We start from the raw sequence: 17,574 nt of genomic DNA, 5'->3' as shown, positions 1-17,574 counted from the left end.
AAGAATGAACTTTGATAATATAGAGAACCAAAATCGCAAAAAGACAAATATGCAGAACCAAAAATGCAATTTTCTTTTTGTTTTTTTATTAATATTTTTACTACCACTCTAGTGCATTATGAAACTCTGAATAATTGTTATTCATGTTTTTGTGCTTTTAGTGACTTAGATCACAACTGCATTTTAAAAGCATCTCGGATTGAATAATAATATAATTCAAATCAATGGATGACTTCAAGTGGATTATTTGACTAGAACATGTGTATTAAAATCCACTGGGTTTCAGCAGATTATTTTTCTTTTCTCCTAAAAATCCATGCATCGTTTCATATTCTTTACTAATTGCTTACTAATTTGATCGTGGTGATGATACAAATGTTATCGTGGCAACTTGAACTTACAGAACCATTAAATTTATCCTTCATTCCGAAGATCTCTTATATTCGATATCTCGTGCTATCATGTGGATTTCTCTGAATATCACAGTAAATATCTCGTTTCTCATGTTATATCTCATGTTGAACAAATTGGGATTTTCTGTGAATATCACACTCCACTTTGCATTCATGGTAAGCTTTATAGCTGTTTCACCGCGCATAAATTTCATAATTTGAGTGCATGAGTACTGCGTTACATCTTGTTCTTCATCTTTGTAGATTATGATCAAGTCTTGTAGACAAAATATTTTGATTTTATTTAATAGGGTAGTCAAATCTTTCAAGGTCGGTAGGATAATATCATTAATTTGTTAGTCAGATTTTCTTTATTAATTGTTTTGTATATATAAGTCGACCTTACTTCACAGAAAATATACCCAAGAAATATATTTTTCCCACATTCTACATGGCACCCGAGCCAATGACAATTAGGGTTTAGGATTTGTATAGTGCGTAGCTTCCCACCTGGCCGGGTCTGTTGAGTCTAAACCGTAGCAGCCGTGTCCCAATTTTTTCCCGTGCTGCTCATGCGCAGAACCCTAGCCGCCGCACACAATTTTTTTCGTACTGCACTTACGCGCATCCTTAGCTTCCTCCAGGTCGCGCGCCTCTCCTGTGCAACCCTAGACGTCGCCCTTTTTTTCACGTTGCTCCTGCGCGAACCCTAGCTTCCGCATGCATCTCTGTCCATGCGAAACCCCAAATACCGCTCGTATCTCTGTCCAGGCACATCCCTAGCTTCCGTGCACGCGACTCTATCTAGGCGAACCATATATTCTGCACGTCTCTGCCCATGCGTGAACCTTAACCATCTCGCCGACTGTCTTCTTCATGCGGACAACCATCTTTCTGCGAGATCTCTGCTCGATAGTTTTCCGCAAAGTCTTCTCTTTCTTCTGGTGACACCTTGGGTGAAGAAGCTCGTAGCTTCATCAATTCCTTTTCTGGCGCTGATCTCTCTGCTCTACAAAATACTACCCATAAACTCAATAGATTTTTTTTGGCAATGGGCATAATCTGTCAAATTTGTTGTTTGTGCCTGTATTAAACTTAGATATCTTACTGGTGCAGTCTCATCACTGTCTGCCTCGACCCAAAATATTCCAACTGGCATGCTGAAAACTCAATTGTTCTTTCATGGCTCGTCAATTCTATAAAGCCACACATTAGCCGCCGCTATCTCTAGTTCAAAACCGCTAAAGATGTATGAGATGCTACTTGGAGGATGTATTTTGATTTTGGTAATGCATCTCAAGCCTTTGAGTTGCTTTCAAAACTCAAGGAGCTCCAAATCTGTCACAATATTTTTCCGATCTTCAGGAAACATCACATTGAGCAAGAGCGCGTGCTTGATTTTTTGGCTAGTCTCATTAGCAACTTGGATGATGTTTGTGCGCGTGTTGTCGAACGTGATCTTTTCCCATCTCCGGAAGATGCCTTTGCTGAAATCCGGCGTGAAGAAATGCGTCACAAAGTTATGCTTTCCGACGTGTTATTTCTCCTCCACCAAACTCGGACGTCTCGACCGTTGTCTCCATTAAAAATCTCTGTGACGCCGTCAAGGCAAACGACCTTGGTGTGATCATTGCAATCGTCCTTATCACACCAAAGACAAATGTTGGGAGATTTATGCTAACCGGCGGATTGCCAGCCAAGGAAACGATCTGATTGGTGTAGCCTTCAATCTGAAAAATCTACTCAGGTACAGACGCGGTACCGTGGTTTCTCTGTTCCTTATTCTAAGGATTGGATTGAACAAATTGAATTGTATTGTGGTTTCCTCTGATATATGTCTCCGAATAACACACCTGCTGCTCCTGGTGCATTGTGTTCAGTGGCCCGCATTGGTTCTACCATCGGGGAAAATTATTGGCAGTGCTAGGATTAACAATGGTCTGCACTACCTTGATAATGCTTCGTCTTTGAGTCAACTAAGTCTGTGCAGTATCGTTTCTGCTTCTGATTCTAGTATTAGGAAAATTATGATGTGGCATTATCGTCTTGGCCACCCTAGTTTTTCTAATTTGATAATAAAATTCTTCATTTACTTGTGAATCATGTCAATTGCCCAAAGGAAAGAATATAATAGGTTGCAAAGGGGTCTTTACATTCAAATATAAAGTAGTTGGTTCCATTGAATGGTACGAAGCACACTTGGTTGCCCGGGGATTTACCCAAACCTATGGAATAGACTACACTGAAACTTTTGCTCCAGTTGCAAAACTCATTACCTGTAAGAATACTTCTCTCTATAACAACTAATCTTGATTGTTCTTTCCATCATCTTGATATAAAAAATGCCTTGCTCTCTATAAGAGGAAGTCTATATCCAGATATCAACGTCTCGTTGGCAAACTCATCTATCTAGCCGATATTCGCCAGATAATTACCTTTTCCGTCAGTTTGGTGAGTCAGTATATGCATTCACCATGTAATGTCACCTTAATGCAGTATATAGAATCTTAAGGTACTTTGAAACAAGAGGACTTTTCTTTGCAAAGAAAGATGATCATAGTGTGCATGCATTCACTGATGCAGATTGGGTAGGTTCCATAACTGACTAACTCAGGGTATTATACATTTGTTTGGGGAAATATAGTTACATGTGGTAGTAAGAAATAAGAAACAATCAGTTGTTGCGAGAAGTAGCGCAGAACTAGAGTTCGGAGCAATGGCTTCATGGAGTGTGCGAACTAATCTGGATAAAATTGAATGAGCTGAGAATTGTAGTAACATAGTTATTTGGGGCGCATGATGAACTAAAATCCTAGTTTGCCTTGGGGCTTGAAGCGCACGTTTTATTGAAGTAAAACTTATTTGACACAAATTTTAAAATCAACATATATAAAGTAATTTATATTATTTAAATTAAATATTTTTCACAATGATAATAAACAATATAAATAAAAAACCATTAATAGATAATGTAGCATAAATCATAACAAAAAACAAACGACAACGTCTAAAATTCATTAGTAAGTCATAAGGTCATCATAGTATGTTAAGAAAAAAACTTCAAAAAAACTAAATCATCAAATTCATCTTCATTCTCGTCAACTGTATCAACATCATCATCTTTAGAAGCTGAAGCTCCAGACTTGTATCCTTTTGATTCCTCATCGGTTTCACCAAAATCAATTTCTTTGTCTTCATTATAACGATGGATAGATCTTCTTTTATACGAATTTAACGTACTCCTACCAACCGTTGCTTCTTTTGTACAGGATGAACATCGAGATCTAAAATTATAGGCATCTTCATCAACCCCAGAAGTTCGTCCAACTTCACCCCATGTCAGACTATCCTCGTCAAACACGGGATCATTTTTTCTCATCAACCAATCGAAGAACTTTAACCGCATGACCGCCCACATTAACAACATAAACGACTGTATTCCAAAATGAAGGCATTAATATAACATTTGCTGCCCGTTTACTTGGTGTCTCCTTTTCAGATCTACTTGTTGTGTTTTTGTAATCGCTATAAAGTCAAAAAAATGTTGCAAAACGAGTTTTTCCAGCTCTAACCATATTTTTTTGTCTCGTGAATTCTCTCATAATGTTTAAAACTTGGGGCCTGTTATATATATATTCGTTAACCATCATTGCCCTTTCACATTACTTCTTCAAGTGAGGAAGTTTAACGAAATCTTCAAGCATCAAATCTAAACAATGAGCAACGCATGGAGACCAATATAGTGAGGATAATGTGCTTCCAAATGACGCCCTATTCAGTAAAATTCAAATACAATATAAAAATTGCACATTAGAAGTTAGAATTTAATTTAAATAGTATAATAGTTTTTTATAAAGTGAATTAACTGATATCAAAATTTAAAAGTTAAAACCATACCAGCTAAAACATTTGCGCTTGCACCATCAGTAACAATTTGAACCACATTCTTTGCCCCAATTTGTTGCACATATTTGTCGAACAAATCAAACAGTTTCGCATTCGTGTGAGAATAGCTCGACCCATCCACAAATTCTATAAAAACAATCTCTGTTGGACCATTTACCAAAAAATTAATTAATGTCCTATTTTTTCTATCAGTACACTCATCTGCCATCAAAGTGCATCCATATTTAACATGGTCATCCGTGTATTCTTTCAGTATTAATTTTGTACGTTCTAACTCCTTATTTAAGCATGTAACTATAACTTAATGATAAGTAAGGGGTTTCATTCAACAACCAAATTGTCTAACACCTTCAATAAATGGTTTAAAACTATCATAATTCACAACATTAAATGGAATACTTGCATCATACATCCATCTAGCAAATCTTTGCACCGCATTCTCCCTCAATTTCTTCTTATTTTCATCATACAACTTCGCCGCCTTTGCATCTTTTTGTTTTCCTTGCTGTACAGTCTCATCAACATCTTGTTGGAAATATTATCTATTGGACCATCTTATTTTAGTTTCTTGCACGAAAAGCAGGTGCAAGATTAGAATGTTGACCAAATGAAGTTGATTTAGGTAGTTCCCCTTTTGCCGGGACATCTTCGACTTCCAAATATTCTTTTTGTTCTGCAACTTCATCAAAGTGAGGGATCACATCCATCTGATTTTTCACTTTTCTTTGCCATATAATAACTGATTTTTTATTTTACGTGCTCTGGACGTTTTGAGCAAGTTTTCATATTCCTATTGCCTCCAACAAGATGTTGCTTATGTCTATAAATTCCACCATTAGTTGTTTTCCCAAAAAAATTGCACTTCACTTTATTGTTATTTTTTGAGTCTTCTAATGTTTGCATAATTCCATGCGGGATCTTTTCAAAGGTCTTGTGATTCATAATTTGGCATTTTTATCGGCAAAAACAGACTTTATTCTGGAATTCTGCTGTACATTGCTGAAATACAAAATTAAAGTATAAATACAAAGTATAAAATATAAATATACTGCTGAAATACAGTATATTAATGAATCCAATCATCCGGGAAGCAATGGAAGTTGATATTTGTGGCTGGTGTTATGATTTTTGATGAAGCAAAATGTGTTATTGGGGCTAGAAATTTACCTTGATTGGAAAGTTCGGCAGCAGAGAGAAATGTAGATTGTAGACGCAGAGATAGAGACGTGTAGACGCAGAAAGAATTTGAGGCAGAGACACAGACGTAGAAAGAATTTGAGGCAAAAACACAAACGCAAAAATAGTTTGAGCAAGGCCGCAAGGAGATGAAATGTATGCATGGATATTGCAGGGCTTTTTCAAACATTAAATAGGGAGGAGCCTTGTTGTTGAACTTTAAAATTTGTGGGCTTGAATTATTTTATATTATATATGTAGCATCGCGCCTGGGCAGAGGCACGTACCTGTTTAAAGTGTTGCGCTTGGGTTCCTGGGTAATAACTAGGCGCAACGGGTGCACGCATCCAGATGCTCGCCTTTTATAACTATCTGTAGTATGATGATCCTATGCAGCTTTATTGTTGTAAAGGCCCGTATTTCATTTTCATAATTTTGCGGAATAATTAAAATTTTTCTAAATAAATAATTATCTTGTCTCATTTAATTAAAATAAACATGTAAATAATTTTTAACTTTAAAATAACAGCGGAAGCGAATAATGTTTTCAACCAACAATTTAAAAATAATCCAGCGTAAACATCAATTTAAAATAGTCCAACGTATTAAAACTGAGTTTGAATAATAAAAAGTGCATAAATTAAATCATGAGGTCCTCGGGTTTACTACTGCTGTCCCAAGATCGCTCACTGGTCTCCGCCCACGGTCCCGACCTCGTCAATACCTACAACAATCAAGTCTAGTGAGTCTAAAGACTCAACATGTATATATCGTGAATAACAAGTAAATATATAATAAAATCGCATGCAACGTAAAAATAAAGTATCGTAAATCGTACGGTGAAAATCGTATCATGAATAATTATAACTACGTGCATATCTGAAAATCATACGTAAAAGCTTTGCTCAATAGAGCTCTGTCATATCATATCATAATTTTCTGGTAGAGATAATGTTTCTAAGCAAGTGACCCATAACATAGCATAAGCGCCTGATCAGACTAAACCACAGTATACTGGGCGGTAGAGATCAATCACAGCCCTTGGACTGGATGTCCGTACCCATACATAATCATAAACCGGTCGTAAGTCACCGGACGGAGAGGTCCTCGGTTGCGCCTACCGACTTCCAAACCCATAAGCATAAAGTGGCCACAAGACATATAGCATATATCTCAAAAATAAACATTTTGAATTTTTATGCACGTAATATAATTATAACCTTATTTTTACCGGATGAGTTGGATCGTTCCCAGGCTTGCTGCGACTTACTACTAATATGTGACACATGCAATAAATCTTAATTTGACAAAATTTTAGCAATAGAACCAAAAACGAGACTATTCGGACAAACAACTTGATTTTTGACCATGGCTTCGTACCAACCCGAACCAACATTAAACCGACGTTTAACCATGATTAAAATACCCCAAACATACTGAAAAATTTGCACAATAACTGTAACGCACGAAAAAGGCGAAAGGAATCCAAAAACATAAGACGCTCTTTCGAGAGTCATTTTGGCACCTTTCGCCGTAAATTCTCGTACGACCTCTAAACTCGACCAAATCACGAACGGCGAAAAACATGACTTTCCTAACTCATTGAGGTACTGTCTAGTCCAAGGCCATGGGCTAAAAGCCAACCAAGAGCTCAAACAAGTACCAAAACCGAAGTTCAAAGCTGCTGTAAAAGTGCAGCAGCAGTAGTTTATTTGCTTGTGGTGAAAATTCCAAAATAAATGACTATGGGCTTGAACCACTGCCCAAGGATTCTTACCAACATCCTAAGGCATGTCTTGGACCATGGCTAAGGGCTAGAAGCCAACCACAATCCAAGGAAACACCTAGGACAATTACAGCATAGCAACCAAGAACACCACTTGCTGCATAGTGTGTTGTATTGAACCATTTTACTGTCTTGTCTCGTTCCAAGGGCCATTTTATCGCCCATGGCTCGATCTAGACATGGTGGAGTGTTGTAGAAACCATGGCTATGGTCCCCAGGACAGCCAAGATTCGAACATCCCTCAAGCAACTCAAGGACAGCAAATTGTGACTCATTTCTGCAGCTTATGTAAAGTTGCTGTCATTGCTTCGTTCTTTGAGGGTATGGACTGAAACCAATGGACCAATAACACCCTAACACACTCTAAATTATGCCTAGAAGCAGCCTTGAGTGCCTGGAATCGAGCAACCTCCTGTAAGCAACAAAGATCAGCAAACCGTGAAGTGGAAAACAAGGGAGCCGAAAATTCTGTACAACTTATTGCTTGGAGTGTTGCTGTCCATTTCGGTTTATGTCTTGAATCATGCATATATGATGGTTTTAAAATATCTATAGGACTTGATTGAAGAGAAAAGAAACAACATATACATGCCTGGAATTTGTTTTGAAGAAAAACAAATTAAAACGACAATACGACGCGACGGGATCGGAGTTGGCTTCCCTCTTGATCTCTTACTGATTTTCTGCTACATTCACGACCTAAGCTGCTGATCTTTCTGATATTTTCGAAACTTAAGGTTGTAGGAAGTGTAAGGGATGCAAGTGAATGATATGGGAGGTCTCAAAGGTGTAATAATATCCATTAAGTTGGGGGTTACAAGTCTAGGGGTTGAGGGAATTTGAAATACTTCTTCTTGCTCATAACAGCCGATGCTTTGTTCTTATTTTACTGCATGTACACGCTGATTTGCTAGGTTAGTGGCTTGAGTAGGATTAAGGTGCATTATAGTATTTGAATTAATCATAATTGGTGACTTAAAGGTGGAGAATGAATACACCATAGAAGTGCAATTAGAGATGGTTTGACTTGAGGGTTCCCAACCTTTGAAATATTTTAAATGTTGGTTATTATTATTAATTTGCATTGTATATTTTTTATTTTTATTTAAACCTTGCATTTTAATTGTTTAAAATTTTAAACCTTCCTTATATTTATTTTAATGCATTAACAAATTAATTTAGTTTAGCATCTTGCTTAGAACTTTTGCATGGCATACATGACCTCAATTTAAATGTTTAAATGCTATGTTTAATTTCTTGAATATATTTACCCTATATTAGTTCATCCCCAATTGTTTACACATTTTACTTAAACTTTAATTAAATATTGAACCTAATAGAATTTATTTACTAATTTGATTCCCATTAATTAAATAAATCCTAAAACATTCTTTTTCTTCAAATTAAATTATTTCTTGCCTTAAATTAAATTTAGGAATAGTTGTCTTATTATTAATCTTATCTCAAATCTCTAAACTCCGGTCCGACCTCGCGTATTTATCTTGAAAAGATAAAACTAAACCTCTACCTTTAAAATAAATAATCATGACTTAACATTTATTAAAATAATTCAAACACTTCATATTTATATATCATATTCATTTTTAATTTAAATAGTAGCAATTATGCATGGTTCATACGGATTTTGATTTTTTTTCGGGTTCTACAATTGTGACAACCAATCAACCATCAGCATCCCTCATGACCCAATTTATCATGATCGAACCAAACATGTGGAAGTTGATCGACACATTAAAGATAACTTAGTTGGAAAGATTATCAGTATGAATATGTGCCTACTCATATCAACTGGCCGATCTCCTTACAAAAGAACTATCAGAAGAAACTCATGAATTTTTTGTTGGCAAGCTTGGCTTAATCAACATCTATAGCCAAGATTTAGTGAGTGTAGATTAGGATCATGTCTTGTAAATAATAGCTTCTGATTTTATTTAATAGGGTAGTCAAATCTTTAAGTTTGGTAGGAGAATATCAATAATTTCTGAGTCTTAAGGATATTTTATTCATTGTTTTGCATATGTATTGGTAGGTGTACATTACTTCACAAAAAATGTATTCAAGAAATATATTTTTCAATCTTGATGACATGAACAGTATGTTATAATTCCTATACATTTACTCGAGGTTTAACCAGGCATAAAAGGCTTTTTTCCTATGCTTGCCAAGAGAGTACTCAGTCATCCTCCAGCAAATATGCAAACACGATTTCAGACAAAGATCAGCTGTAGTCGGCATCTGTACATTCTTCTTTATTTAGATTGCTTAAAAGTTTGAAGGACAGATACGAGGAAATTTAGATATTACCACCTCAAATCTGCATCCTATTAACTAATTCGAGGGGGTGGACTAAGATGCTGACAAACCTCACCAAATTTAATAGAATGCCAAGTCAAATATGAGTTAAGTTGTTTTCATGCTAAACGTTAAATATTTTATGTATTAAGCACTGTTGTTTGAGGGATACAACATAAGGAATAATGGAACTTGTTGCTCTCCACAAAATTGGCAGGACTACATGTATGTTATAGTCACTTCACAAACATCAGTGGGATGCCAAGACAAACATCCATTAAGTTATTTTCGTGCTATTCAATAATTTTCTGTATTACTCACTATGTTAGATTGAGGAATATTACATATGAAATGTTGGGACTTGTCGATCTCCGTAAAATTAGCAGGACTACTTGTACCTTTTAACTATCTCAACATGCTCATGACGCTTTGAAGAAGTTTGGTATTTTGTTTTTTGGTGAAGGAATATTAAATACTGTGCCGTATTCCGACTAAGATAGAAGCAACAATCAAATGAAATTTTATATCATGTCATAACTCCAGGTGGTAGAAGATCACAGTTACCTACGCAGCCAGGTTACCCAGGCGCATGGCTTAAGACAAGCGTGCGCCTGTGTGAGGCACAGAAAAGCGCGCCTTATGAACGTATAAGGTGTGGTACAATTTATAAAGCCAATCTCAACCAATTTTGAAGCCCAATAACTAAAGCCTATAACTATTTAATAACTGGAAAATCTTGCGTGCATTTATTGGCATGTAGACTCTCGATCTCCACGTTCTCCCTCAAACTTCATGCTCTCTAATTACACTGTTAAACAACAGAAATTAGAATTACTAAGTGGAAAAACAGGTTTGATTTCTTGCTTTCTACTGATTCCAATCAGGCAGGCTTCACCTCCTATTGAAGTTTTATTCCTTAGTATACTGTGCACTTATGATACACTAATGAATTTGAGATGATTGAAGTTTTTCTATTTATGATTTACGCAACATTATTTATTAATTGATTGTTTATTTATATAGGTTGATATCTTTTGAAATATATTTAATTTATGTAATATTATAGTGTAAATCACTATATATGTGGATTTTTTAAAATTTATGTCATATGTTTTTTATTTTGATAAAGCGTGCGATTCATCTTACGTCTCAAGCCTTATGGCACAGTGCACCTTGCATCTTATGCGCCTTGCGCCCTAAATAAATATGTAGGAGATTGATTCTAAAACGAAACTCTATAAATGAGGTGCTAATTTAATTTTGAAGACATATTTTTGTAACATTCTCAAACCTTATGGTTTATTGAAAAATGGATTTCTACTGTGCCTGTTCTTCAATTCACGCCTTATTGCTTATTAACCCGGCATGGAAAGTCCGTGTGCCAATATTTTTTTATGAGTGGATGTGATGCCTTATTTCATGAAATTTCCTGCATCTTTTGTTTAATATTGGTTGGACAATTAGAATTTAATCAAATTCTTGTTTTTAACACACCCAGCTTCTGTTCTTTCTTTGTTTTCTTGTTATAATATATATAGAAATAATATTTTGTGGTGTGTTTTATTTCAATCGAGTTTCTTCCTCTCTTCCTGCTTTTCTTTCACCAATTCTCATCTTATTGCTAGGCAATGGACCTTTACTCCACTTGACTGCCTCTCCGTCCCTATTTCTTTGGTATCATGGCCCCTTCAATGTCAAATATCTCCGGGGTCCTTGAGCTTAATTAAACTAATAACAAGCATTAATATCTGCTGTTTAGAATTGACAAACCATATCCCTACACTTCAGCACTAAATATTTTTCACTCCTCTCTCTTAATCCAAAGTACTTCTAAAAGCCAACCGAAATTTGAAGCTCATCATTAAACTATGAGTTGATGAAGCTTTTTATGGAAATGCAGATGTATTAAAGGTGAACCTGGGATAGAGGATTATTATGAGTTGTATTCGGAGAGTGAGAAGTATGGCAATCATATAGCAGAGGCAGTCATGCAGTCACCAGTTTCTCAACAGCATTTAACTTCGGGAAGGGTGGTATTGGTGAAATCACAATGGGTATGTTCTAATTTCCAAAAATTTGCATGTATTATACTTGGATATAAATTAGAGAAACTAACTTGTGATTTAATTTTCACTCGGGAGGAGTAACGACTTTGATGAATTTACAATGTATAAGAATACCTTTTATAGTAATCACTTCCTAATTCATTTGCGTGGATTAGGTTGAAATGTTTGAGTGAATTCATTTATTCTCATTAAAGATAATAATAGTTTTTGTTTCAAGGTTACAATATACCACCAGAGGGATTTTGTGGTCTACCAATGCAGATAAATTCATGTTACTACAGTTTTTCACATCTTTGCATGAAATATAAGAATGTTAAAAACCATTCTTAGTTTTGGTCTTCTGTTTACTACTGGCAGGCCCAAGATCATTTACTAGGTGTTGTCATCAAAGCACCTTCAGCCAATTATAAACAATACATAGTCTTAGTGTTGACGCCTGAAATACCTCCGGGATTGCAAACTCCATCAAGCAGTGGAGCAAAGAAAGAACACACAGATTTCCAAATATTAGTGCCAAAATCAAAAAGGGGTTTGGGAGATGATTATTACTCTTCAGCATCATCTCGTAAAGGATCTGGTGTTGTCAATTTGAAACTACCTCACCGTGGTATCGCTGCTGGGGTGAGTTATGAGGTTAGAGGAGTTGACAATAATGAGTTTTTATCCATATGCAGTCACAAAATAATTATCGACCAAGTTGGGCTTCTGGAAGATGTGAGTGTTGGTGCCTATTCTAAAACGGTACAGAAGCTTTTGATTTTGAAATCAGATGGAAATAAATACCCACCAGCTTTAGATCCAGTGAAAGGTACTTCCTAACAGCTACTTTGCACTTGCCAAATGTAGTTGATTGGTCACCAGTAAACTCAATTTCTTTGGGTAAAGTGGCAACACTGTAACTGATATACACTACCATGGTTTGGATGTCCTCTGAAGTCTGAAGTATCCTTGTGAATTATTTACTGTCCCTCGCTGGTTAGCTGCTTTGCAACACAACCATTTCAAAGGGTGTGCTGGATGTTCTGATATGGCAGTTGATTCTACAATATGTTTGGATTTTAGAATGCATTTCTCCCAATCATAAACAATGCTAAATGGCAGTTGAAAATTAGACTTTGAGTTCAAAAAATTAATAGAAAGAAGAAAACATAGTATCAATTGTATCACGTCCAAGTTCTGTACTCCTAGGAAATTTCTGCATTGTTTAGATTTTGACCTATATGCTAAGGCCTTAAGGCTGAAACTTTTTCCTACTGTTTTTTATTATATCCCATTAGAAAATTTTTTAAAGCTATGGGCTACAAGTCCTGGAGACCTTGAAATTTAGAAATTGCTTCGCAAGTTTTGATGAAAGAGGAAGAAATAAGGAGCAGAACTTATTTTAATACTAAAGCAAAGTTAGATATATCAATTTTGGTGTACTCCATTTATATGCTTTACTGTTTAAATGAATCTTTTCTCCTTTCCTGTTTTTCCTACCAAAAAATGGATAAAATACGATACAATGCAAAATTAATTGGCCTAGTAATTACAGAAGATACTTTTGACTTACTGTGCTTTTTATTGAGAATTATAATTAAGGTTTTAATTGATCTTACTGTATGCATCCTTATTTGTTCGAAATCGTTCCATTTTTGTTTTTCTTTATTAATTGGCCTAGTAATTACAGAAGATAATTTTGACATACTGTGCTTTTTATTGAGAATTATAATTAAGGTTTTAATTGATCTTAACTGTATGTATCCTTATTTGTTCGAAATCGTTCCATTTTTGTTTTTCTTTTTAATAAAGAATGCTCATGATTTGTTTATCCACCGTGAAACACTCATGTCTATTAGGTTCTTGATAGTTATCTTCCTTTCTGTTCAGTCTTTCAGATCCAAAGGCGTTCCTCTATGAGGACAAAGTATCATAAGAATCATACTATAATAAGTCTAATATGCAAGAGATTCTTCATCTTGTTATTTTGTAGGAACAAATGTGTGAATAATATACAAGTGGTAAATCACTAAATCATATGCAGACTAAAAAATATTCATCTAAAAAGATGGAGGATAGAACTACAACAAAGCTCGCATGGTATGTAGCTTAATAAATATAATGTTGTGTGGTCTCCAAGTTACGATATCGTAGAGAATCTACCTCAAGTTTGTGAGTGGATGTCTTTATTAGATCTCTCATATCGGGTGTATTAAGTCCTTCGGCGTTGTATATATGGACGTGGACAATCCTCCCCCTTTAGCTAATTTTTAGGGTTTAGTTATGTCCAATTTCCAATCTTAAAATGTCATTAGAAGCCAGGCCTACCGTTATGTGTTGGATTTCCATATGGACCATTCACTAATATCTTATAAACTTCACGCTTCGATTGTTTATTCTTGAGCTTGTGGTGGTGTGTTAAACAATCATCTCCCTTTGAGCTAGCTTTTGTTACGTTCAAGTTACAATCTTTACACACTTACATTCCAACCTTGCTTATTAATCTTTAACAAATTGCATTAGGCAATCCATTTATCCTTTGTTTTCTTTTTTAATTGACTGTCGATGCCATTTAGCAGTATTTGCAATTGTAGCATGTCTCTAGGAAAATAGCAAATTGGCTTTATAACCCGTCCAACCACATTTATGCCCATCCATACATTCGCGTTATGCGTAATAATGATGTAAAATAATTTGAAAAGTGAATTTCGATGTACAATATAAAGCAAAGTTGTATTTGATCTGGTGAGTAAGGTTTTTTTTGCATGAGTACTTGTATATTTTAGTTACGTGATATGTTTTCTCCAACTGTGGCGCATGAGAAATTCAAACGGACATTGATGTTCAAATGTACTGTCTGTCGAATTTGTTAAGGAGGATAGGATTAGAAGGAAATAGCTAGGTAAGTATTTATTGATTGATTTCATCAAGTGCTCTAGTTTTGCAAGTATCTTTCTCTAGGTTAAAGAACTTCTTGGTAATCACCCATTTGTATTCCCATTCTTTTAAATATTGGGTAGAGTTGGATTAATAGAAGCCTACTATCTGCATATCCAAAACTGGACTTGAAATAAATAAGAAAAAAATACTATTAAAAAATTTATGACATAATAAGACAAAATTTCTCTTGTAGCCCTTGTTTTAATTTAATCAATGTAAAATGATGGAAGATTTTAATCGTATTTGATCGTCATAAAACCTCAGTTTCAGCAAATAAAAATGGAATTAGCTTTTTGTTATAATGTATAAACTTGTGGACTATATTTTGTTTTGTCTGTACTAAGAAGGGCCATGAATATATTTTAGTAGCCAACCTTACGCTCAAATAGAACTAAATTAGTAAATCAGTATTTTGAATCCAAGTGATTTTTGGGTGCGTTCATATTAATGCAATAAAACCTCTCTCTTAAAAATGGGATGTTAATGATATAAATACAGTTCAGGATAGCTCCATTTGAGCTGCCATGTTCTCTTTTTATTCTTGTAATATTTGATAAGAGTGGTATGGCAGCTGTATGAGATCCTGTCAATGTAGGGTGTGAATTCTTCGCGCCCGCCCCCCGCCCCGCCATCCTCATACTGTGGTTGACCTTTGCTGGAAAATCTTTGCCAGATCTGAAGTTGAAAGACCTTGATATTGTCGAGGCTTACTACAAATGGAATATCCTGTTGCAGAAGATGGCGCAAAGTAAGTGTCATGGTTGTGTCAAACTGGATGAGAACATTAAGATGGCTCGAGAAATTAAGCGACACAAAGAGGAAGTGAATGCTCTTAAGTTTCAAATGTCAGATGAAGCTCTTCAACAGATGCCTGATTTTCAGGGCCGAGTATGTGGTTTCATTTTTTATGGCTGATTGCAACCTTTATTTTAGTGTCAATTACATTAAAAAGGGTGCTTGATTTATGATTTGCTGAAGCCTCTATTCTCTTATTTGACATCATAGTTTTCCCAATCCAGATTGATGTTTTGAAGGAAACTGGATGCATAGACGCCGATCTTGTTGTGCAAATTAAAGGTCGTGTTGCTTGTGAAATGAATTCTGGGGAGGAGTTGATATGTACAGAGTTCTTGTTTGAGAATCAACTGGATGACCTGGAACCAGAAGAAGCTGTGGCTATAATGTCGGCTTTCGTATTCCAGCAAAAGAACACATCTGAACCTAGTCTTACGCCAAAGCTCTCTGAAGCTAAAATGAGGTTTGGTGATTTTTCAGCCACTTCCTCTGCATCTGCCATGAGATATATACCTTTGTTATATAGACGACTTCCCATTTTTACATCATGCATCAGCTGACATTTGCTGATATTCTTACATTTAGTATTTTCATATGCTTATGGCTAAATATAACTTTGTTAATGAAACAAGAATATTTTATCATGCAATGTTTCTCATCGTGATGGAATTCATTCTCAAAGTAGAAGCATGTGTTACAATGAAACTTGCCTGTGTACATTTAAGGTATTCCATTTGTCATCTCAGTTGAACTATGGATGCATTACAATATATGTTATCATATATCGTTCTTCAAACGAAACAAGAATACATTTTTGTTTATTCAAAAATTTTGATTTTTAGGGATTTAACTTCTAGCTTACGGAACTTACCCATTTGAAGCAGTAACTAACTATGTTTTACTTCTCCAATCCTACACAATTGAAGGACTGTCTTGTTTATACTTTTAAAGGATTCTTCATGTCGATGAGTTGTGTAAAATTGACTCCTGAACTAGATTAATTTCAATCATTTCACCAAAGTTTGTCAAACCGTGTTATTCTTCTTGTTTGGTTGGCTGTGGTTCTTTATCTATAAGCATGATGTCTTATGGCTCCAGTTTACTTTCCTATTAAAGGTAATTTTTTTAGATACATATACAATTCTTACATGCTTGTTCTCAAGGTTCCTGTACTTTCAGACTGTATGACACAGCAACAAGCCTTGGGGAGCTTCAATCAAAATTCAAACTACAGGTTGATCCCCAGGAATATGCCCGAGAGAATCTCAAGTTTGGTCTAGTCGAAGTTGTGTATGAGTGGGCAAAGGTATTTTTGCATTTATTGTTATAGCATAAAACGATTGATTGTGACCTTCCTATGAGGTCGAGCTTTTGGAACATTTGGTTTCAAGATAGTATAGAGCCAGGAGAGCAAAATACACTTAACTCCTGGATTGCAAAGCCTCATAACCAACGAACTTACACGTGCACATCTTGAATGTTAAATTATAAAACCTATTGATTGTACCACCTTCCAGGTGCACGATCTTTTGGATGAGCTGTTTCAACACAAATTACTTCAATCACATCAATTTGCTTAATATTGACACCATCCATTTCTAAATCATTGACAGGGAACTCCATTTGCTGATATTTGTGAACTCACTGATGTTCCTGAAGGCATGATAGTTAGGACGATACTTAGATTGGATGAAACATGCCGTGAATTCAGAAATGCTGCAGCAATTATGGGTAATTCTGCACTTCACAAGAAAATGGAAACCGCTTCCAACTTAATTAAGAGGGACATCGTCTTTGCTGCTAGCTTGTACATTACTGGTGTTTAGCCAAAAATGTTTTGGTCTTGCTGCCCAATGGTACGGGTTATTTAAATGGATACGCATCAGTTAGACGTGTTTCATTTTAGTATAAGAACAACCAATCAGGGTCTTTTGACTGCCCCTCGTGTAGGAGCAAAAGAAGGATGCATTAATTATGTGAGAAGAATAGTTCATGGGTCTTTTCTTGGGTCCCCGTTGTGTAGGGTAGTAACTCTAGGATGACAAAAACACCTAATAGTGCACAAATTCTTGAACAAATGTTTTACTTTCTACAAACACTACACAATGGTAGTGATATCTGGTATAATGAGAGGACCGACAAAACCTTATTTAACAATTTGATGGATTATGGCAGGGTTATTTGTGTCATTTTATGAGAGGCTTCACCAAATTAATTGTAA

The 17,574-nt window shown here is 35.5% G+C and overlaps 1 protein-coding gene across 2 annotated transcripts in view; it reads left to right on the top strand.

Annotated features, from left to right (window-relative positions):
* The window catches only part of LOC142530767 (DExH-box ATP-dependent RNA helicase DExH11), a 54,976-nt gene extending 37,604 nt beyond the window's left edge, over positions 1 to 17,372 (top strand). For both annotated transcript variants that reach the window (XM_075636589.1, XM_075636581.1), the window contains exons 18-23: positions 11,474 to 11,627; positions 11,997 to 12,447; positions 15,232 to 15,446; positions 15,578 to 15,816; positions 16,533 to 16,659; positions 16,967 to 17,372. In XM_075636589.1, coding sequence (XP_075492704.1) covers positions 11,474 to 11,627; positions 11,997 to 12,447; positions 15,232 to 15,446; positions 15,578 to 15,816; positions 16,533 to 16,659; positions 16,967 to 17,179 — 1,399 coding nt within the window. In that variant the 3' untranslated portion in view covers positions 17,180 to 17,372. The remainder of the gene's footprint in view (positions 1 to 11,473; positions 11,628 to 11,996; positions 12,448 to 15,231; positions 15,447 to 15,577; positions 15,817 to 16,532; positions 16,660 to 16,966) is intronic.
* The last annotated feature ends 202 nt before the right edge of the window (positions 17,373 to 17,574 follow it).

Source organism: Primulina tabacum, chromosome 2, assembly GCF_025594145.1.
Source record: "Primulina tabacum isolate GXHZ01 chromosome 2, ASM2559414v2, whole genome shotgun sequence".
NCBI classification, from domain to species: domain Eukaryota; kingdom Viridiplantae; phylum Streptophyta; class Magnoliopsida; order Lamiales; family Gesneriaceae; genus Primulina; species Primulina tabacum.
The sequence above is the reverse complement of the archived record's forward strand: the minus strand, read 5'-3'. Positions and strand labels throughout refer to the sequence as shown.